The sequence below is a fragment of the Chanos chanos genome, chromosome 1, assembly GCF_902362185.1.
Source record: "Chanos chanos chromosome 1, fChaCha1.1, whole genome shotgun sequence".
Lineage (NCBI taxonomy): Eukaryota > Metazoa > Chordata > Actinopteri > Gonorynchiformes > Chanidae > Chanos > Chanos chanos.
The window spans coordinates 23,597,307-23,621,481 of NC_044495.1; the positions used below are offsets into that span (position 1 = coordinate 23,597,307).

The window sequence follows — 24,175 nt, forward strand, 5'->3', positions numbered from 1 at the left end:
ACCATATGGTGCTGAGAGCACAAAAGATTTGTTTAAAATATTAATAACAATACTAAGTAACAAAAATATGAGTAATCATTTGTGTAAACCATTCAGGAGTAAACTCTAGTGACTCACTTATTTTTAGGAGGAAAATAAAAGTTTGTAGGTCTTGAATTTTTTTTTTCTACATGTGTCCTAGAGGTATATTTAATGTCCACATTAGTCGTAATGACGTTTGAAACACTGCAGGTCCAATCCCTTGGCATTACTAAAACTAGGCTAGGCCGCCCATCGACTGTAGGTTACACTATATCAATGAATGGTCGAGCCACATTCTTGTCTTGCGCCCCTCCCTGTCTTGAGCTCACTGCGCAGCCGCATCATGTTCGCTGTCAGGGCAAGGCACTCCAACAGTATGGCGGTTGCAAACTGCTGTGAGGATGCTAGTGTCGCTCATGACATGTCTTCTACCTTCAGAATGTGAGCGGAATAACGTTTTTAAGGATAAGCAACAGCTCTAAAGGCCTGTCGCCGTGTTATTAAGGATGGCCAGGCTCGTCGATTATTTCGTGGTGGTTGGGTATGATCTTGACAAGAGAGGTGAGTGACGGCTATTTTTCCTTACCGTGCAATGCTAGCCGTATTAGCTCTGGTCCCAACCCAGTCATGGTAAACAGGAGGCGGAGGGAAAGGAGGCGGGGACGGCCCGGAACGGGACAAAGCAACGTCCTACACAGCTGATTCTCGGCGGGCCTGATATTTTACTATCTGCCGTGGATGTGTAAGGCCTTTTATGCCGAAATAATATTAAGTAATATATTACGACGATTAACTCTTAGAAACAGTTGGATTGATAATAAACGAACGTGGCAGGGTGGAGGTAATCTGTTTTGGAGTTGCATGATCACCGAGACCTTGCATATATTGAATCACCGCCAGTAACGTTGATTCGTTAAGAGGGATTTATCAATTCACGAACAACTACTGCGACCAACACATACTATTGGCTTTTTTGCCGACACATATCAATAATGTTCAGTTAGAGAGCGCTCAAAACTCTCATGAACTGAGATAATTGTATGACATTTAGGCCTAAGTGATTTTGTTTTATAGATGCTAATTGAAGCACACACAAACACACACCAGTGGTGACTCTCGCATCATCTTGTTTTTGCTCTTGAAATCAAGTAGCTTAGACATGCGTTGTACATGAATTCATTTAATGAGGTGGATGCGCTGTATTTTTCTTTTGGCCAAAGTACAGTATATTGATTGACAGTCCACAACCCGGCAAAATCCTGTCAAATGAAAATCATCTCAATTTTTGCAGTTTCGGGGCTGGGAGGCTTGTTGTTTGGGACCGTTATTTGACGCACAGACCCGTTTGTGGCCTAGATTCGTGTCATATAATGGCGAGTTAAGTATGTATTATTCACGAGGCCTCATCCGAAGAAAGCATTTAACTTGAAACTGGTAGCGAACTTGGGAGGTCTTTATTTATAGAGCGGCATTTGTCTATGTCTTATTTATGAGGCATACGTAGAAACCTTAACATGACAAGTCCCATTTGACAGGTACATGACGGAACAGGCTTTAGTGCATATTGAGTGCAGTGGTCCGGTTCACGAGACATAAGCTAAGTGCACAGTAGTTTTTGTACACGTTAAACGCACTTATGTCCGTTGTGGCGTTGTCTGTTGCCTGAGTATTTGGCAGGATGTTAAGGGGCTGCATTCTGCAGAACGTCTTCCCTTCCTGTTTCTAACTTGCTTTTCGTTTCCACACAGACAGTCAAGCATCTGGTTTGCAGACTTTTACTTTAATAGCCAAGGTGACTGGAGAGAAGCAATGCCCTTTTGCAGTTCTCATTAGTTTTGTACAGTAGATTTTATAAGAGGGCTAGGCATGTCATGTGAAGATGCATTATTTAGTTCTTTTTTGGCCGTAACCTGAAGACTGTTTGTCTGTAGATTGGTGTCTCATTTTGGCTCCAGTTTTTGGTCCCAGTGCTCACTAAAATTATGCCCTGTACATCAACAGATTGGCTGTATGTCTGAAGCACTGCTTTAGGAAGCATATTTGCCATCTTGATGTTTAGAGGTAGACATGGACCTCTAAAATTCAGATCTGTATCTCCATAGATAAATCGTTGCATTGCTATCATAATGAAGTGATGAGACCTAGGCTGGCAGTACATTCCAGTATGTTGCTACTTGTTTGTGTTGTTGTTTTTCTTTTCTTTTTTTTTTTTGCACTGTCATTATGTGATGACATAGGAATGTCTCAAAAGTGTGATTGTAGAAAGACAAGTTTGTTTCTTGGAGAGAGTTGTGTGTCGGGGCTCTCTCAACATGTCAGAATGTGTCTCTGTCTTAAATAGATGCTTTTTCTACAGCAGTTAGCCAGTTCAGAATTGCAGTCATCAACAAATATGATGTACCTTCCAGAGCTCTCCGATATAAGACATATTTCAAATGTTCTGTTCTAACTTCACGCTCACACCCAATTCTTCCTTACCTGATTGAGATAATGTACAGTGTTTTGTTTGCCAAGGCTGTGCACACCCAGCAACTACAGACACCTGACCTTTGGGCTCTATCTGGAGCCTTTTGAGCCTTTCATGTCCGGTCACAAGAAACCCAGAGTCAGGTTTCCCATATCTCCCCCTAAATTCTAAAATCATCATCATCATCATCATCATCATTATCGTCATCCTCACCATTATCAATATGTCACGATTCAGATGGCAGTACGAGGGTATGTAAGTGTGTTGCTTGGGTGGGGTGAGCTAAAGCTTGTTGTGAAACCGTACAGCACTGTTTTGACAGCTATCCTTGGAGCCCTGAAAGGGGAGGAACAGGAGAGAGTCGGATACCCTGACTGAGGGGCTCTCCTTCCAAACAGGAAATAGGAGTGCGTGCTCAAGGGAGAAATCGACAGAATGAGAATCCAGATTGTGCGTTTCTTCAGCTGTCTAGAAAAACTGGGCTGAGAGTGATGGGGTGTCTCCCCTCATTCTGAAAGCCAGAGGCGACTTATCCCACCCTCTCACCCCACTCCCCCCAAAGGATCTGGAGTGCTGCGTAAGGGAGGAGGCCTAGCTGAAAGGACTTTGGCTCTAAACAAAAGAGTGTAGCATTTGTTCTTACAGTGCCTCTCCACAATGCTCTGCATGGCTTGGTCTTTTCCTTGCAATCTCACTTCTGCAGATAGTACACATTACAAAAAGTAAAAAAAAAAACCCAAAAAGTTCCAGAAGAACCTTTTGTGACCGTTCTTATCGGGTAAATCATATATGGTATAAGCTTATTCCTTTACTCTGCTTGGCCCTCATCACACATTCTAGTCTGAGATGCATATTACTGACAGTTACTCCAATGTCTGTCTAAAAGAGAGACCTCAGACTTTTTGGACTTCTTAAGATATTCGATCAACAAAATGCCTTTTTTTCTAGATCAGTAACAGAGAGTGAATAAAGCAGTGTTAACATGGTAATTAGGCTGCTCCATGTTACCATAGTTACCCATTTCTGGTAATCAGACTGGGCTATGAACAGTGCTTGGTGATCTGAGGGTGATAGTGGAGTGGATATGGAGGCCTGTAACCCTGACCTGTAGCCTGTGGCTGTTGTGAAGCTCTTGCTCTCTGCTTTGATGAATGCTCCTTATTCATGGGGCAGCATCAGGCCTGCATGGCTGTGCATTCTCCCCTCATTCTCTGACACACAGGGCCTGAATGCTGTTTGAGTGGAGCCTGGACATTGCACACTAACACATTCCAAAACTTCCATGTACACCGTGCCACTGTATTTATGGGTCCTAACACACAGAACACACGTGGCTAGCTCATGACGGTCCAGTTCATTCACTCTCACCTGCACACAAGACTATTAAACACAGCTCAACTCAGCGTACTCTGGTTTAGAAGCATGCACTCTCAGCCCAGCTTGTTTGGACAGTTTCTCATGCATGGCTGTTCCTGTGTCTGTACTTAGGACAGCCAAGTCCCTCTTGATGTGGGTCTTTAGGTTCAGCTGTCAACCCCCTGTAGGGAGCATTAGGAGGTTGGGAGTCTGGTGAGGGAGTGAATCAATCTCAGCAGTGGCTTTCATGGTCTTCCCTGGAATCTGAAATATGTGTCCCTCCTCCTCCTCTTCCTTCTCCTTCTCCTCCCCCTGTACCCTCCAGACCGAGATGGAGGCATCCTTGTTTCAACCATTGCCTAGGGAGGGCTATTCTTAAAAACCCATCCCTTAGTTTCTTTATTTCTTTTGGGAAACCTTGGCTTCTCTTATTTGTTCATAGGTCACAGTTATTAATGTGGAACCCCACTTTGTTTTCTGCTGTCTTTATTTAAGTAACAAGAGTTCACTGCTGATTGGTAGAATGAGATGCTGTGGGTTAGTTTGAGATAGGCATAGTTGTGAATTCTGAGTTCAAAATCCGAATTTTGTTTTCATTCTCCTTCACTTAGTGAGGGTGAATATTATCAGTCTTTGAGTGTTTTATCTGGACCTCTGCCTAGCACCATGCTATTTGAATAGGCCTGATTTATGTAACTCTTCTGAGTTGTTTTTTTACTTATCACACAGCATGCACAGTTTCATAGAAGCGTGGGTTTAGGTGAAGTAGTTATGGCTAAATGCTAACCCATTTTTAAATTAGATCATTGATTATTCAGACTAATAGAAACTGAAGGGCAGTGAAAAAATAAACTTCTTTCCATTAAATAGTCTAACCATCCTGGTTAAGAGATCCAAAAATCTGATCAGTTTAAAAAAAAAAAAAAAATCGCTTCTTGTAACACAAGGAGTGCACCAGACTGGGTGTCATGATTTGGTGTCAGAAAGAGACCCTAAAGTAAAACAGTAAGGAGAGAAGGATCCAAAAGAGGCTCTTGGGAATCTGCTGAACATCTGCAAAAGTCAAGTTGGGGGACAAAAAAGATTGCTTTTAGGCATGTAAATTATATTTTAGTTTGTCTCTGTTCTTTGTGATGCACTTAGCTATGTCATTGGTCCTCTTGATGTGTTGAGAAGTGCATGTCATTTGCCTTTTTTCTTCAGAAGATCTGCCTTCATTTCTCAGCTCATTTCTCTGGGTTGCAGCACAGCCTTTACTAGTGGTAATTTCCCTTGAATTCCTTTAATCTCGGTTGCAGTGGCTGTAAACACAGTTGGAGTCTTCAGGACTTCCCACAAGTAGTTATGGTTTTGGAGTGTGCAGTTTACGCGTAGTTCTTGTTTGATGACAAATGATGACAAAATGCCATTTGTATGAATGGAAGTGATGTATTTTTGCTGCTCTAGATAGATCCAGTGGCCTTTATGAAAAAAAAAAAGCAATTTAGAAAATGTAAATGCAAATGCTTGCTTAAATGTCAAATGCTTATTATATTTTAACTGATTTCTGAAAGGGTTTTGGGTGAATGCTTGTGTCACTTTCAGGCCAAGTACTGTGCTTCAGTATGCAAATCTCAGTTCAAAACCAATTCAGATCCGATATTGTTTGCTAATGTGGCAGCTGAGTGTCCTAAACTCAAGCAGCCTGCTTTAATTCTGCACCACTTGTGCTGGATTGGTGAAGACCTTTAACTGAAACATCAGATATCTAGTTTCCTTTAAATAACAAGTGCATGCAGGGCTGCTCTGTTTGTAACCTGGACTATTGTTGGTTGAAAAATGCCCGTAAATCTGAGCGGTAATGAAATGATACTTTTCAGGTGGCAAAATGCCACATTTTTATCGTGGAGTTGTTCAGTGTTTTGAGGCAACCTTGACAGTTTGTAGTGCTCTTCTGGGCTCGAGTATTTCCTCTCTTGGAAAAGCTGGTGTGGGGGATGTGCTAGTTGAGGCAGGGATATTGGCGTGCAGGAAGGATGTGAGTTCGTCGAAGAGCTTTTTGCACAAAGAAAATGTCCCTCATGGTCACTTGAGCAACAGGGTTTTGGCAGACGCTGGCCCAGTATTTTTTCTATGCATCAACACTCAAAATGACTCGCGAATTTTATAGTTACCTAATATGTTTATCTCTGATGTGTGGCATTCCACGCAGTACAAAGTGCTGTGTGTGTGTGTGTGTGTGTGTGTGTGTGTGTGTGTGTGTAATAATCCTGTGAAACAGGAGCACACACTGTCACAAATTGTCTTTTTTTTTGGTATTTTTACATTGTAGATGTACTGTTTCCTTAGAATGTACATAGCGTGAAGTTTCATCATTCTAAGTGTTTGATGTTAGTACATCACATTATCAGTTTATTTAAACTTCTAATATTTGACTAATTTCTTTGTAATGTTTGTCTCTTTGTGCATGTCTTGCTATTTGTGCTCTGCACGCAAAGTCATGCCATGCAGCGATATAAAACATTAAGAACATAGGAAAGTACTTCCTGTCAAACTCAGCCCGCACAGCATGTAGGCTCTGCACTCAGCCTTACCTTGGTGAGTTGCTGTAACCATGACAACTGGTTGTCACGTCAGCGTGGTTTGGAGACTATGTTAAAAGTCTGCGGTTTTGGTTTGTTTCAGGGCCAAAAACTCCATCCTCCTGCAGCTTTATCAACCTCTTTTTTTTTTTTTTTAACTGTGATCCAAGTCTGCCTTGTAAAGATGCATTGGTTGAATGGTTGTCAGTCTATACACGAGGAACGAATGCCTCAACACTTAATATTGTGCTTGGAGTATATAACGCCCCCCTCCCCTTTGGTCTCTCTCTCTCACACTCTCTTTTTCATTGTCTTACGCACATGCTATTGAACACATTTTCTGTGTCTTAGTTTAGTTGCTGGCCCTGTCTTTTCTCCCTTTTGCATAAATGGCATGACTGATGCTGAAGTCTTGTGAAACTCGCACGAGTGAGTGTACCGTGCGACATGGCCGGACGCAGATGCAGGCAGGTGTTAGCGCCCTTTATTTAGACGGTTTAATGGTTTACTTCGTTGTTCACTGGCTCACTTTCCTCCAGTTCATAGTCTGCAGTTTGATTTCTTTCCAATATTGTGTAGGCCAACAACATAATCCCCACTTTTAGTTTCGTATAGGGGACCACATGATTCCTGCTGTGCAGTGGCTTTGGGTTGGACATGCCTGGTCACAGTTTCACTTCACCACTGCTACACACTGAGAACGGACTTCAGTCCCGTGGCCTCTTTCAGATCCCACAAGAGGGAGTTTCCTTAGTAATCAGGAGCGATCTGACTAAACAAATGTATTCACAAATTAGGCCTGTGTGTGCTTCAGCTCATCTTAAGAGTCAGAGGGTACATCCAGATTAGCCTTTAACTCCCATGTTTAAGATGATGTTTGTAGAGTGTTGTTCATATAAAGTCACAGGTATGCTTTAACTATATGAGTCAACAAATGGCACAAGAATAGAGTTAGTTCTCTCATTGTAAAGTGTCATTTTGGGTGTTTTAATAAGGCCTCTGTTGCCTGTTCACATCACATAGTTCCATTTAGCTTAATTGAACTCTCACCTATAAAGAGATTTAGAGATTATGTTGAAGGTTTTAATGGGCTCTATTGCAGAGTCTGCAAAATTTTTGGTTTTCAGATCTTTAAATTTGTAGAAGAGTCATTGAAATACAGCAGAAATAATCACAGCCTTTGACAGAATGCTTCAGCCCAGGGCAGGTTGATTTTTGAACCTGGTTGCCTCCAGGAAAACCGAAAGTTCAGCTCCACACATACAGATTGTCTGAGAATGTTTCCTCATGCCTGTGAGGCATGCCCAGCTTGTCTCGGTCAGTAACCAACCTTTCATAGGCTGTGCCAGTCCGACCCAGCGTTTCTCCTCAAAGTGAACATGGGGGGAGGGGTCACATTGTCACAGCCGTGCCAAGACCTCTTTCTTTCATTTTCTGTTATGTAATATTTTTTTTCTCAGTGTTTGTGCTTGTTACAATTCATCAGACGGTTTACAATTTAAAGCACTTAAAACTGTTAGCAGTTCAGAAACCTTAGTATTCAGGAGTTGATTCCTGTCATTGTAAGTATGTTATCTGAATGACATGGAAGCCAAATGTCTTACTGCACCTCCAGATGACATGTTAGGAATGTTTCTGTGATTACAGAGGTGTAAGCTGTGCATGTACATAGTCTATGTTTTGACTTCTGGCAAATGACAACCAAAATGATTTTGAGGTAATAAATGCTGTGATATCATCATTTTAGAATGACAGGAATGCTCGCTCCTTTGGGGTGATGCCATACGTGTGAATATGGGCTCAAGGACTGTTTAATCTTACTGAGATGAGTGGAAACTCAAATTTGAAGTAACTGCTGCTCCTGTCTCCTGTCGAGATTGTTCTCTCAGGATTTTGAGAGGATGTGAATGTGTGTGTGTGTGAGCGAGTGAGTGAGTGTGTGTGTGTGTGTGTGTCAGAATGGTGGTTTCTGTTGCTCTGCAGTTGCTGTTTTGGCTAAAGAGCGAGTGGTATGCGTATTATTTAAGGTTAGGTCTGTGTGTTTGCACCCTTGCATTCAGTTTCTAAATAGCCATTTACATGCGTTCCTTCTCCGGGTGATTTTAAGTAACGAACAACTTTCTTTTGCCTACTCAGCATCTAGGAACTCCACACTTCCCAGAGGTAAAATGAAACAGGATGTGGCCAGATCTCCCCATTAGTGTTCCAAGAGCAGTGGTGGTTTGCTGAGTGCCAGAGGTGGGGAGAGCCGCTTGGCTTTTGGAGTGCTGGCAGTTTTCTTCTTTACGTCACTGATTGGAGAGTGGAGTGTTTCTAAAAACCAGCACAGAGCCTAGGGACCAAAAACAAACTTTCTCTGACAGTCTGGCTGCTCAAGCCCAACTTTGTTTGGAGATCACCTTCATTTGGTGGATCTCCCCCAGCCATTGAAGTAAACTGATTGGTCTAGTTTTATCTCTCAGAATCACTAGCTGATAGCATGTCTCTTCAGGTAATACGTGACAGGTAGTCTGTGTGATTGTAATGAGTCTTTAGCAGGTAGAGTGATTGTAAATGTCACTCAGTCATGTCTTTAGACCTGAACAAAGTCCAGAGTTCTGTTATGACCTGATATTGATTGACTACATTTCATTTGATCAGTCAGTAATCGACAACTCAGAGACTCGCCACGACTCTCCCAGGGTTATGGATACCAGTATGAATTTAATGCTTAAATGCTTGTATAGTATATTGCCTTCCATTGAGTTCATCAAAAGTTCTTAAAACGTCAGTGTTTACAAGGTTCAGGCTTCAGCAGCAATATATCAGGGATTTCCCCAGAGACAAAGGTGCAAGGTGCCTTCAAGACATGCTGTTAACTCAAATTTTGTTCCTTCCCTGAATACGATTTAAGATTCTGTTTACTGTATATTTGACACATAATAAAGTAAACATGTCGCTTTTCACGTGCATAACCCAACACAATAGCTTAAGGGTGTGTCTGGGTCATAGCTGATTCTATTTTGTCAGTCTTGTGTGTGATATGGGGACACCACATGTGTCTCACTATGAATGAACAGTCCTCATACGTGCAAAGGCTCACACATCACACAGAGAAGGTTTAAGGAAGCTTCTTAAACTCCACTCCCTCTCTCTGCTGTTGTTATGCTGCTATGTTCACCTCTTTGTGAGGTGAACCTAGATCACTTTGTGAGTCTCATTCTCTAGTGGCAACCTGTATTGCATTTGATCAGTGATTAGTCGATATCTCAAATTGCCGTGGCAGTCTCCAAGGGTTATGGATACCAGTATGAATTTATTGCATAGATGCCTGTCTGGAATACTACCATCCAATGAATCCATCCAATGAGTTGATAAAACATCAGTGTTTACAAAGTTGCAGCTTCAGCAGCAGTGTAAGCAGGATTGCAATTACTGAATAGTCGTTAGCCATAGTTTACCTGTAGTGCAGTATAATTTTTGGATAGTCATTGGCCATAGTTACCATTGTGATGACGTTAACATGCGGTTGGGGTTTAGGTCAGACCCGGGTACAGGTGTGTAAGGCTGCCTCTCACTCTCCTCCTTGTCATATAAGGCAATCTGTCAGACGTTGTGGTCTTGTTGTAGCACCAAGTCTGTTACTAATGCACCACACCCTGTTGGAGAGCAGCGTGTTGCTATGACATCATGACCCATGTATTCATTGACTTTAGAGGGACAGTTGTCTAAATGAGCTGCACTTCTGAACCCCATGACTCTGATGTTCATGTGAGGGAGATGTCTGACAGACAAACCCTTGCTGTTTGCCATATCACAACGCTGCTCTTTCAGGGCCTCACAGATGATCTGCACTCCGCCACAACCATGCAGCTGCTTTTCACACTCACACAAAATAGGGTTTTTTGTTTCTCCTTCAAGCCCTCTTGAATTAATTCAAGTTTTTTTTTTTCACTGAGCATTCTCTTTTAGAATATTCTCTGTAAAAAGAATATCGTCATCTGGATTAAAATAATCCTCATGTACATGTATATACCCCTCATATCTGTGAAGTATGTGTGAAGTTTGAAAAATGATCTTCGATTTTAAACTCTACCCAATGCCTGATTTCTGTGTGTAGGCAGGAGAGCAAGTGGAACTGTGAGCTTGCCTTAATATAGACTTGCTAACCTTTCTGATGAGTAAGATGGTTCCTCAGGGTTGCGTGGTTGCTTATCACGTCCTGTCACATGGGCCGTCATTAACTGATGTAATGCAAAGTGGTTTGCTGGTTAACAGCTATATCACACAGAATCAGGGTCTCATCGTCTAATGTTCAAATGGTCTAACACAAATGAAACTAAAACAGAACTCTTTGATCAGTAATATTTTTGCTGGGTACCAGTGCAGAGAGCGATTTGTCACATCAGAACGAATCATTCTATATGAAATGAATGTGATGTGGCTGCATGTCGTGACGTTTGGGAACTGAAAATGGAAGATTTTTTTTTTTTTTTTTTGGCTGCGCTATTTATTTCAATGAAAGTGTCGTTCTGTTTGTTTGTGTCTCCATGTTTCTGTGGGTTTTGTCAGTGTGTGTGTGTGTCTTGGTGTATGAGTGTGTTTGGCTTTGGGAGATGTCCCAGTTTCCGCTGGTTTTGTTGAGACTCTGCTCTTGGTTTTGTTCTCTGAATAAAAGGCCGGAGACAGCAGATTTCACATAGAAACTCTGAGCATGGTTCTTTCTCTCAGAACTGGAGCAAAACAGATGTTTTTTTTTTTCCTTCCCTGTAGTATTATTTTCAGTTTATGTTTTGTAATTATATGGAAACTTAACATTGCATGGGCTGTCAGTCTGCCGTTTAAAGCCACAATGTCTCATTAGCATAAATATATCTTTGCGAGACATTGGGTAACTTTAAATGTTCACGCACTGTGCGGCGATTGGAATATTCATGTGATTGGTGACATTTATAATCTTCGTTTTTGAAAGTAGAACAACAAAATGCATCTGTTATGTTCAACTGTATCCTTAAAGGCAATTTGTAATCATACCTAAGGGAATGATTTATGGCCAGTGTTTATGCAGTTCCTGTCCTCCTGACACACCTCACTGCATGTTTTGTTGTAACTGTGAATTAAAGCATCAGCTGGTCAAGTCTCTGAGGACAAAGGTTTTTCGATACTGTGGATCTCTGGGAGGAGCAGAAGCTGACATTTTTTTGTCCATGTTTCCAAGATTTACTGCTTCACATACAAATCTCCATCTATGTCTAATTGACCTCTCTCTGTTGAAAGACAAGCTTTCCTCTGCTCTAAAATTGTGGTTAATCTAATGGTAGTAGATTGTTTTTCATTTTAAAGTGAGTTTAATGATATATGGGTCTCACCAGTAGAACTGTTTACCAATAGGTTGAACTCCTTAGTGCAGGGAATGGATCTGCACTGGAGTCAGAGATGTTAAAACCATGTTAAATTAGCCTAGCGATGATACATTAGCCTCATCTTTCCCTCCCTTGATCCCCCTCTTCCCCTCTGTCATCCCATCCTCTCATATCCCATCTCCGTCTCTGTTTATCTGTCTCTCCAGGGGGAAGTGAAGGTCAGGGCCGGATTCTCCAAAGATTCCCAGAAAAGGACTGGGAGGATAACCCCTTCCCCCAAGGCATTGAGCTGGTAAGAACACACACACACACACACACACACACACACACACACACACACACAAAACACACCTTAAAGGGTTCAGCTTAACCTATTCACTGATAATGCATAGCCTTAGTTCTTCAGAACATAATCTCACTTGAATGATTCACACTGTTTATAATAGCTGTCTATTTGTGCACCATAAGGGTAAATATTTAGAAGTGCTTATGTAAGTTATATTATATTCCTCTGACCACTTGTTTAGTATTTCAAACAAATGCCAGTGTTTTCCCTCTTTGTTTCACTGCATTCTTTTGCTGGTATCACTGTACCATTTGTTTTTTCTTTGTCAATTTAATTCCATTAGCTTTGGCACCTGCAAAACTTTCTGTTGATTTTTTTTTTAGTTTTAAGAGTGTTTAGTACATTGTACGCTATGTTCTTTCTTCTTCTAGCGTTCTTTTGACCTTCTAAGTTCTCTCTTCATTTCTCCCCTCTACCCTATCTCTCTTGTGTAGTTTTGTCAGCCCAATGGATGGCAGCTGGTTCCTGAGAGACTGCCTCCCTCCTTTTTCGTTGCTGTTCTAACAGACATTAATTCTGAGCGCCATTACTGTGCCTGCTTTACCTTCTGGGAGGCTGTGGAGAATCCGCAGGTGAGAGGAGGGGAGAGAGGATGCAAACAGGGGAGGAGTGGCTAGATAATGGCAGAGGAGGGAGGGTTGTCAGGAGGTAGAAGGGTTGAGATGAGTAGAAAGATTTAGTCTGGAGACTGATATAAAAGTTCTGAATTCGTGCAAAAGGCTTATACATGAACTCAACTGAATTTGGTCTACAGTAAAACCTTTTGTGATTTATATAAGAGAGACATAGTTGTTGTGTTAGTATGTTTGGAGTTGGTTATATGGTTGAAAATCTTTGGTGTGCGTGTTTAAGCTGCAGAAGGATGAACCCAGTGAGGTGGATGAAGACGAGACCCCAGAGGTGGTGCAGCCTGCACACGTTTACTCCCCCAAGAGCCTGGTGCTAGTGTCTCGCCTGGACCACACCGAGGTCTTCAGGGTAAGGGCTCTCCTCCTCTACTCCTTCTGCTCCTCTAGCAGTGTTGTCTTCACCTTTTACTTCTCTTTCCTTCAAAGATTTAGACGGTTAGAGATGCTCTTCAGTCCCACAGCGTGTGAAATAACTGTCATTTTCTCTCGCTTTTCTCTGTTCTTTGCAGAACTGTTTGGGATTAATCTACACCGTGCATGTGGATGGCCTCAATGTGCCCTTGGAAACGGTGATTGGAAACCTCTTGACCTGTGTCATCCCCGTCGCTGGAGGATCTCAGGTATGAGAGATACACGTTGATGTGTGCTGTGTGCAAACTGTCCTGCTTATACTCGCAGCCGTCACAGCTTACAGGGTTGTGGATCCCCAGCTTGAATTGCCCCTAAACAAGCCCTCGAGCACAGAGGACATCCGTTGATCGTCAGGTTTTATTAAAAGACAGAGACTGAGGCTCTTAGGATTGTCTTTATTTTTTCAATGTATTTTGCCCCCTGCTTTATTTATTTATTTATTTATTTATTGTAAATCCCTCCCCTTACCCTTGTGTTTGTAGCCCCTTTCAGACGTGTAACCCTGAACTTTGCCTGACTAACTATTCCGGCAATGCCGGCAGATTCTCCCTTTCACACTTGCACCCCGTTCCCGGAACTTTGCCAGGACAATTGTGTTCCCACGTGGCATGAAAATCCCAGAAAACGAGGAGGTGACTTGTAAGTCACTACAAAAGGGCGGGTGAGCCGATAGACCGTTTGTCTGCTGACGGCGTTATTAATAGACAACACGTTTTGTTAACGGCTATAACAATGTTGTCACGTACAGCGCTAGGTTATCTTCACGGATCGCGTATCGCCGGTTCGCTAGCTTTTGTTTAATTGATTTAAATCACCTGGTTCCACTTGCCGTGAGAATCGCAGAACAAAGAGGTGTCATTGACAGAGCCATCCTTTGATCTGGCAGTGTTACGTTTGAATCCATCCAGAATGGTTCTGGAAATGTTTCCGAAAATCGGATGTGCCTGATCACCTTTTGTGGCATTTGGTCTCTGGCTCTCGTTCACGCATGACCCCATTCCAGAAAATTGCTGGAACGTTTATGGATAAAACTGCATGTGTGAAAGGGGTTTATGCTTTTATGTGGATGTGTGTCAGTTTTGGGATTCCAGTCGGAGAATCAAAGCACATGTTATTATTGGATACCGTTCCAGCTGGTTGTAGTTCACACACATAGCCCTTGAAAGAGCCATAGCACTAATCTCCCACTGTGTCCATCTCTGCTAGTAAATGAGTAGATTAAATGAAGCAGCTGATATACAACAATCTCTTAGGAACATGACAACCCATAGATTTTAAGCAGATCCCAAGGATCAGGCTTTTTCATCCGCCACACACATTTTAACAAGAACCAAATCATGTGATCAATTTGGACACCACTTTTTGTTATTTTTCAGTCAGTAAATTAGATGAATATGTGTTTGTTGATCATTTCCATTGTGTAGTTTAGATTTCTGTGTGTCACGCTGAAATGATTCCCCTGTGTTAAATGTAGTTAAAACCTGACTCCTGTTTGTTACAGATAAATGACTCCCTTCTTTGTAGTTTAAACTGGGTTCCTCAGAACCTGGCCTGTGACTGGCTTCTGGGGTGTTTCCAGGTAACATGACAATTTAGCCACTTCAATCAATCAAACAATCAATCAATCAGCCCATTCTGATTCTGTATGTGGATGATTCAAAATGTTTTTTGTTTTTTTTTAAATGCTTTTTATGTTTTCTAATCATTTGAAATCGAAGTGATTTCTGGCATTCCTCAGTTTGCAATCTTCTGTTGGCTTTATAATGTATCAACCAGAATTGAAAATTCAACAAATTTTTCAAGTGAAATTCCTGTTTTTATTTGTGAGATTTTCTTGTCTGTCCATTTGTCAGTTTTTAAGTTCCTTATTTTTCCTGTGTACACAAACCTGCAGTCTGTCCTGAACTCTGTGGTTTATATCCTGTACACACACTGACGCACATACGCACGCACCCCCACACCCACAGGCTTAGGAGGCCGCTGTTTGTTTCCTGAGTCTGGCTGACAGTGTGCGGCTGACCATATGGGGTGGCCGAGTGACAGATGGTATCTAAGCAGGACTTGCTGTCCATGAATGACAGTCTGCGAATATACAGTTGTGTTTCACAACACTTGACCTCCAAAGACATTTACTGAGACTTTGTCTTTTATTTATAATATTCTTAATTAGAATTTATTAGTCTTGTTCAGACAGCAGTGCATCGCACACATCCAAGTTCCCGTGTGTGCGTGTGTGTGTGTGCGTGTGCCTGCGTGTGCATGCGTGCGTGTGTGTGTGGTTGGAGGGCGTAGTGTTCAGATGTGAGCAGCAAAAAGGTGGTCACGTTATAGTGGCTTTATGAAGATACACATGATAACATATGTGTATGAGAAGCTTTGCTATGCTTCGCCTGTACAAAACAATGAACAACAAAAGCTTCGACTCTCATATGATCTACGAAGTTAATCACTAGTTCTCTTAGAGAATGAACTGTAATTACTGGTTCCCCTGCCTTAGGTGGTCAGAAGACATTGTCTGCAACTTGTAGAACATCATCTCAACCTTTAGCTCAGTTGTGTTAACCTGTAAAATTTGGTTACACTTGACTGGTTTGGTTGTGTGTGTGACAGAGAGAGAGAGGGAGAGAGGCTGGTGTGTGTGTATGAGTGAGAGAGAGAGAGAGGTATGTTGTATTACTATTGTAAATCCTAAAATATAGTGTGCCTCATCTTTTATTGGCCACTTTGTGGAGGGAATTTCTTTATAATGGAACAAACTTTCCTTTTGCCAAGTTTTTGTTATCTGGGAACATGTCCTGTTTGTCCACGATAAGCCACATTAATGTACCAAACGTCTACAAAATCTACCTTTGAACAAATTGGAAATAATCTAATTTGTCTGTAGCAAAGTGAGCAAAGTGATACATTTGTAAAATGAATGGGGTCAAGCCACATTTTATGTTCTCATCAAACATAACGGAAAACTGCTCAGCCGTTACGTGTGTCCACGAGCCATGCCGTACATAGTGTCTGCTGTCTTATTGTGTGTAGTCTCAATTCCATGTTTGTCATAAGCATTTTTATGTTTCTGCTTCTTTTTTATATGCACTCCTCTGTTTTTTTTGGAGTCCCTATGTCCTGGCATTGCTAACCTCTGTGTTCTCCTGTGATGTTTCTTTGTATGTTTGTGTCCATGTTTGTGTGTGTGTGTGTGTGTGTGTGTGTGTGTGTGTGTGGGTGCGTGTGTGTGTGTGTTTGTGCGTGTGGGTGCGTGTGTGTGTGTGTTTGTGCGTGTGTGTGTGCCGCTAATCTAGCCGGGCCAGGAGGAGAGAGAGGAGAGCTTGGTATGCTTGACTTTATTACACTGAGGTCCTCCTTTAGCTGCCAGCGCTATTGCTCCCTCTCTGTGTTTCTCAAGCTCCTCCCAATCAAAAGACTCACCATACATCAGAAGAACCAATCAGATTGCAAAACCATCTATTGGCTCATATCTCTTACCCAGTCTCTGATCGCTAGTATTAAAACTGATCTAATGTGCTATTATTAGAGTACAGGACTCAGATGTGTGGCCTCAGGCTACTCAGTGTGCTCTCTGGTTGGGTCTAAGCCTTGATGTATGCTAGTGGTGTCCAGTCTCACTCTATTCCGTTGCTGTGCCTTTACAAGCATGTGCTGCTGTGAGCTTCCTTTGTGCAGCCTTACTCTCTGTGATTGATATGCCCGGCAAACCAAGCATCAGCCTGGTGGAGGTCTTTATCAGCTTTGTCTGTGGCCCTGACGTGAGGGTTTCATAACCTTAGATCTTTAATGGTCACGAGCGCTTGGCACAAGCTGCAAATATACATGTCTACAACTACATTAACATCCCATGAAGTTTGGTGGGGAACATTTGCTTATATTCAATATAACGTTGTATTTATGGGTGTTGATGGAAGCATTTATGAGTGTCGTTAGGTTCTTTGATGAAGAGATTGTAAAAGCACTTTTGCATGGCTTTCAGAGCTGTGGTTTTTCTGTGGACTGGGCTAGAGCTCATCTTCGTTTGTTGATGTGCCGTAACCATGATCTTAAATGACTTCTGTGTTTTTCTATTAACCTCACCCAGTTTAAGCTGTCAAGTCGTCCCCACACTAAGGCTTACTCATCACTGGGCTTCCTGCTCCTAACCCTGCGGTAGTATTACACAGTGTGGATATCTATGTGACATTTGTATAGCCATGCAGAAATATGCAGTTTTATTGTACCCTTCAGTGCATGTGCGTTAAATGTTATTAAACAAAACCTGTATAAATTTATGACTGATCTTAAACAGACTGAGACAGATGTCTTTGATGCAATTACTGACTGCTCTCATGATAAGCATGGCATAACTTTTGAAAATCTCTGAACTTTACAACACAGATGAAGTTTCACAAGAACATACTTTATATTGACATTCAGCAATGATGTAAACTCTTGGTCCTTTGGTATAAGCTCCCAACCTAATACATTTATACATGCTTTCATCAAACGATCACGCTGTGGTGGGTTTTTTGATTAAAATAAGAGGTGGTGTGGGTTTGCTGATGGGACTTAACACATGCTGTTTGTGGAAGGTAAGGGCCATGACATGGTGGCTTGACAGATGCTGTGGTTGGGGCTTTCACTCAGATTTGCTCTATTGTCCTGTCGGTACAGTGGGAATGGCTTGACATGTAGTGTAGCTGCTAATCCTCTTCTTTGATTAAATCCCATTCATTCTGCTCACACATGTCTGCTGCTGGTGCACATACTAATATGTGGCGTTTGGCTGTGGCGATGGTGCTAAACCCACTGGTTTTTATTTATTTATTTATTTATTGAAGTGCATTATACCCTTCCCCCACTCAACTCACTGTCCTTTCTTTCATTTTCTTCCCCTCTATCCTCCTCTACCCAACCCTCCCTTCACTCCCCCTTGCCCCCCCCCCCCCCCCCCCACAGAGGACCATAACTCTTGGTGCAGGAGATCGGCAGGTTATACAGACGCCCATCAACGACTCCCTCCCTGTGAGTGGCTGCAGCGTGGCCCAGCTCTTCAGACAGCTTGGTAAGCCTAACATCCCATAGCTTTTATACCAGCGCACCCACCAAGATCATCAAAACCACCGCTGTGTAAGAGACAGTATAAAAACAGCTACACTTAGGAAGGGTTTAGAGTTGTCATTTAATGAAAAATAGATTTATGCTGTTTACTGCACACTGGTTATTAAGACGTGTCGTGGTGACATCTTTCTGCAGGTATAGTTAATGTTCTGTGCCTGTTCTGTGCTGCCCTGACGGAGCACAAGATCCTCTTCCTGTCCAGCAGCTACCAGCGGCTGACAGACGCATGCAGAGCGCTGCTGGCCATCATGTTCCCACTCAAATACAGGTGGGTTCAAATGTATACGGTTGTGTTTTTGCGTCTCAGTGGAAAGATGTGTTTGTGTAGAAATGTTCTTTTCTGTGTTAATGTTTTTGTGAGTTGGCGTGCGTGTAATCCCTTGCAGTAGATTCTCACAGAAATAGTTCTTCTCGTCACACCACTCCAGACTTTCACGTTCATCGCTTGTTTTTTGTTTCAGTTTCACATACGTTCCAATCCTGCCAGGGAAATTACTGGAAGTTCTCAGCACCCCAACGCCTTTCATCATTGGCGTCAACTCATTATTCCGCTCAGAAACTCAAGAGCTGGTGAGATCATCATGTCACATTACACGTGCGCTGTCGGTGACCCTCTGGGAGACGGCGTTGGTTAGGGTTAACTTCAGTCCACTTTTCACGTCTGGATTGAAAAGGAAATTGAGCTTCGCTGAAGTGATCATGTAAACAAATGCTGCCGTGACACTTTGGTTAAGGTTTTATAAGATATCAGTGTTCATGTGGTGTGAATGCAGCGGTCTGTCTCGTTCAACCTGTTAAGACCATTTTACCGGCATGTCATGTTTGCGTCTCTTCATGAGGAGATTTTGGAGGACTTTGAACGTTTTTCCATAACAGAGCTCTATGTAATTAGGTCCAAATGAAAGTCTTGTGAATGAGGCTTCAGCTCAGATCATTGTACATCAGAGGTCACCATCGTTATTTCTCAACCGTCATGAAGAATGAGCAGAATCGAACTTGTGTTGACGCTGCCACGGGTAGCGTTCCCACACAGAGAACTTCGATAGAGTTACAAGGCAAACTGCGAATCCCCCGTACCCGACGAGAGCAGAAAGTGGCAGTGGAAGTGCAGATGCTATCTTGTTGGCAGCAGCCCCCACTGTCCATCTCAACGTACATGCTTGTATCTGAGTGGTTTTTAATGAGAAGGTGCTGACAGAGGAAGAGTTGTTTGAGATTGTCTGGAAACGTCTTTATCAGGCCTGCGTCTGTCTGCGCTGCTGCCTGTGGATGACTCTCAATCAGCAGTAACTGAATCAGTGTCTGATACTGATCAGCATATTTACCATGAACCTAAGGCCCCGTTTAGGCCAATGTCAGTCAGTGTAAGGGTAAGGGGCTTTTAAAAAAAGAACTCTGTAGCTCCTATACTGTTGGTCAGCCATGTGTTTTCTCATGACTCTGATTACACTAATCTGTGTATGAGTGAGACAGGCGTCTGTCCGCGTATGGCATTGCCTCTGTTACTTGTAAGGCACACTTAGTTAATTACCAGAGAGACGTCGCTTTATATGTAATGAGAAAAATGCTGATGTTTTTATGTATGTGTCTTATTGGTTCATTTAAGTGTGTGTGTGTGTGTGTGTTTGGGTTTGATCCACAGTTGGACGTCATCATTGCGGATCTGGATGGGGGCACGGTGACTATTCCAGAATGCGTCCACATATCCCTTCTCCCAGAGCCTCTTCTACAGCATACCCAGACTGTCCTCTCCATGGTAACCCAGCTCACTCATCCTCACAAGTTACTCCAGTGAAAGCACGAATACATCAGCTGTCTTGCTTTTAATGGTGTGGTGGATGCTCCTTTAATATATTTGATTGGCTTTGGTTCATTCACAGTGCAGTAGAGTGAGTCTGAATTTTATCATGAACCTCACTCATCCACTGCAGTTGCTGCTCTCACAGATTAACCATATGATTTTATTTAACCCATATATATATGTATATATATATTTATATATAATATATAGACATTCATGCCAAAAGTCACTTGGATGTGACTTTCTTTTGTGGTTATAACTTCCTTATAAGGCTTCCAAGCGGCGGCGGTTAGTCAGAGAGTTTTATCACCGTTTTCATAAAAGGACACAATGAGAAAAAGAAGGAAGAGCGTTCTCGACCAAAACAATTAGCGTGTGATTCAGCCTCTGTGTGCCGAGGATTCCTAACAGTGGCCATGTGACTGTAATCAGCTGTAATGATGACTTTATGGGCAGTTGTAAACCGCCGCAGTAACAAAGAAGCAGTAGCTAGGTCTGTTTGTGAGGGGTATCGGTTCAGTAAATATGAATGAATACGTGCAGATGTGCACCAGGCGGCCTCACTTTATGGGAAATGAGATGTAACATACGGAAAGCATTCGCCAAAATATACAGGGTCTGTATTTGTTCAAGAGGAGTGCTTGTTAAAATCCATACGAAGAACTGCCTTTGACAAGCGCTGTCACTGTTTGTTTAGTGATACTTCAGTCAGCAAAGATGTCCTCCCCATTGATTTTACATGGCTTGGCATTCAAATTACGTTCATTTAAGTTAATGTTATACTTGGCCTTCTCGTGTAGAGTTATTCTGTGAGATAGTTTGTCATATTACAGGCAATCCTGCAAGATGACCAATTTTGTAGTTGTTTAGGTATCCCATTTTACCTTAATATAGAGACTTAACCATGGAAAAACAGAGGGGAAATGATAGTTAGACCACATTTACTACGCCTTTCTGACTTACCTAGGTGTTTTTTTTGGTTTTATTTGGATAAAATACAAATCACATTGTTAGTATATACTGTTTACTTTGGCTTTGATCTCTTAAATCTACAAGACTGCCCTGGTATGGCCTAGTCAATGACTCTTTCATGATCACTAACAATGGCGCGTCTGAAATTTGAGAATGAGCTTGTGAACAGTTGAAACCAAACAGTTTGGCTTTAGTTGTATGAGAGGTAAGGCACGAGATGTGTCTCTCCCGTCATTCTTGGTTGAGACTGATTGACTGTGTGTTGAGTCATGGCATATTAGGCTGTTGTTGTAGATCCTTTTGTTCCACTACACCATGCACTTAAGGAGAGCTGTGTGTCTGCAGCCATGTACAGTGAACTGGCTCCACAGAGACACTCACAGATGGAACACTGAACTACAGCCTGGAACATTCTGAGCTAATTGACTGAATTTAATTAGTTAAATTAACTTTGAATCTGTAAGCTGCACTTTGCTTGTTGTATTTTTTTTTTTTGAAAATGCTTTTAAAGTATTTAAGGCTCTGACAGACTGCTGTGAGTTGACATGAGAATTTTTTGTGAAAAAGAGTTTTGGCCACACTAACTACTGCTAACAAACTTTATGAGAGCTCACAGTTCTCAGAATTTGTCTGTGTTTGTATGTGTGTTAGGAAACTTTTGAATGTTGGCGAGTGTTAGTTCTGAATATGTGCTCAGGAAGCCTGTTTATTTGAGTATTTGAGCATAGAGGTCATCCAGATGTGTGTGTGTGTGTTGGAGTATGTCTGTATGTACGTGCGTGTGCGTGCGTGCCGTGTGTGTGTGTGTACGTGTCTGTGTGTGTACACCCTGCTTCAGACTGGCTGTGTAAATGAGACAGTAACTGTAATGCTTAACTCTCTGTCTCCACTTGTTGTGTCTGTGGCGCTGAGCCTGGCCTGAGCCGTGGACACAGGGCTGTGATCCACATCATTACTGATCTCCTGAGTCTTCAGGCCTGTCAGCTCACATGGCCATCCCCACAACCGTCCACCTCCAGTCTGGGAGAGATACTAATAATGACAGTGAAAATCTGATAGCTGGGCTTAAGTCACTGGGTTTCTTCATTTGTTTGGTTGCCCTTGAATAAGGAGTGTTCTCCATAACCATCATAATGGAGTGTCATACTGATGGTTGCAGAGATGCATCAGAATGTCATGAAACAACTTCTATCACAGGGTACATTGTTCTTCTCATGATTATCTAACTATTTTTGCTACCATCTGAACTCCTTAATTCAGCCAAAAGCAAAGCCATTTAAGAAGAAGGCTTTTATTCTATTACTGTCATAGGGATGTTTCAAAAATTAGACACACAGGAAATCAGAAAAAAACAGTGACACATACATGACAAATACAGTGACGTATTGTGGTCACATTGCTTTGAACTATTTTTACTCATAGAGAGAAACGTGATATAAAACATGTTGGCATTTGAATGATATTGAACTTTTCTAAAAAAAAAAAAAAAAAAAAAAACTCATTCTAAATCTGCAGGGTACAGCCCGTTCTCATGTGTGTATTGTATTGTGTTATGTTGTATTGTGTAGGTGTTGGATCCAGAGTTGGAGGTGGCTGACCAGGCCTTCCCTCCTTCCTCAGTACAGCCCTCACCTCTAAAAATCCAGGTACAGTTACTCCATGAATGTCTGTCTGTCCCCTGGCCTTTATTTCTGCCCTCCACGTAGCTGCCTCCTTCTCTGTGTGCTGTGTCTTTGCATTTGAGGCAAAGTTCCAACTTCGTCTTAGTTTGCAGGTTCTTCCAGGCTGGTTGATTCTCGTTACTGCCTGACTTTATTGAGACGGTGCCAGTAATCTCAATAGCCTTTTATTCAGTTTATTGTTACAATTTTGCATGCTTCTTTTTTTTTTTTAATGAACATAATTCATTGCTGTGCTTAAATCAGTATGTACTGTTTGGTTTGAAATGTTTTCCCACATTTCTTCTTAGGTTTGTTCATGGTTATTTGATTATGAAACAGTGGTTTTTTTTGTTGTTGTTGTTTTTGGGCAGATTATATGAACATTTTGATTCTTGTGTTGTAGGACAAGGAGATCAGAGCTGTGTTTCTGTGGCTCTTTGCCCAGCTTTTCCAGGGCTACCGCTGGTGTCTGCATATCATACGTATTCACCCAGAGCCTGTCATTCGCTTTCACAAGGTATTGCCCAATCGCAACCTTGATCGAAACACTCACAGTAAATGACCGTAAATTCTCAGTTGCAGCTCCAGCTTGTAAGAGCAGTAACCCTCTGTAACTGAGCAGATGACTTATTGTAAAATGTATGGTCTTCTCCAGGCGGCTTTTCTGGGTCAGAGAGCGTTGACGGAGGACGACTTCCTAATGAAGGTTCTAGACGGGATGGCCTTTGCAGGCTTTGTGTCAGAGAGGGGTCCGCCTTACAGAACTACAGACCTGTTTGATGATGTGAGTCTTTGTGTTGGTCTTTTGTGTCACTTCCATAAATCTGTAAGAAAAAGAGAAAAGTTTAAGCCTCCACTGCTGCTCTACATACTTACACCCTCCCTTCTTCTTTCTTCTTTCTCTCTCTCTCTTTTTCTTTCTCTCTTTGTGCTCCTCAGCTCATAGCCAACCAGGTGGAGCGTATCCGTCAGGAGGAAGGAGATCCTCACAAAGTCATGAACCACATCAAGGAGCTGGCTGAGCAGCTCTTCAAAAACGTAGGAGTTCCACTCTACCTCAAGCTTACACGCACCACACCAAACTCTTTCCTTTGTTCCTTTGTCAGGATAAATGTGCAGTATTACATGGCATAACCGTGACATCGTATGAATTGAGAATGAGACTGGTCGTGATATTGAGGCAAAACTACACAGAGCAGGAACCTGAGAGTCAAATTTTCACCTCTGTTTTTCCATCGTCCCCTCAGGAGAACCCGTACCCATCAGTAGCCATGCATAAAGTGCAGCGTCCAGTCGACATCCCTCAGGCGCGGCCCCCCCTCACTCAGACCACCTTCCCTCACCTGGACGAAGTCACGGTGCAGCTCTTCATAGACCACGCTGCTGCCAAGCTCAAGAGTGCCCCTCCGGTGGTCAAGGCTGAGCTGAAGCGCATGGTGCCCTCTGGTCCTCCTCTCGGTGAGTGGAGCACTGACTGGTTCTTAGACACAGCACAAAGATTGCTT

At 42.4% G+C, this 24,175-nt stretch overlaps 1 protein-coding gene across 1 annotated transcript in view; it reads left to right on the top strand.

Moving 5' to 3' along the window:
* The first annotated feature begins 476 nt into the window (after positions 1–476).
* sbf1 (SET binding factor 1) overlaps positions 477–24,175 on the top strand; it is a 38,579-nt gene continuing 14,880 nt past the window's right edge. Inside the window, exons 1-14 of the mRNA XM_030774818.1 lie at positions 477–582; positions 11,954–12,039; positions 12,528–12,665; positions 12,952–13,071; positions 13,232–13,342; positions 18,075–18,180; positions 18,372–18,504; positions 18,698–18,806; positions 19,879–19,992; positions 22,578–22,655; positions 23,074–23,187; positions 23,326–23,454; positions 23,610–23,708; positions 23,918–24,128. Of these exons, the coding sequence (XP_030630678.1) occupies positions 528–582; positions 11,954–12,039; positions 12,528–12,665; positions 12,952–13,071; positions 13,232–13,342; positions 18,075–18,180; positions 18,372–18,504; positions 18,698–18,806; positions 19,879–19,992; positions 22,578–22,655; positions 23,074–23,187; positions 23,326–23,454; positions 23,610–23,708; positions 23,918–24,128 (1,603 nt within the window). The 5' untranslated portion in view covers positions 477–527. The remainder of the gene's footprint in view (positions 583–11,953; positions 12,040–12,527; positions 12,666–12,951; positions 13,072–13,231; positions 13,343–18,074; positions 18,181–18,371; positions 18,505–18,697; positions 18,807–19,878; positions 19,993–22,577; positions 22,656–23,073; positions 23,188–23,325; positions 23,455–23,609; positions 23,709–23,917; positions 24,129–24,175) is intronic.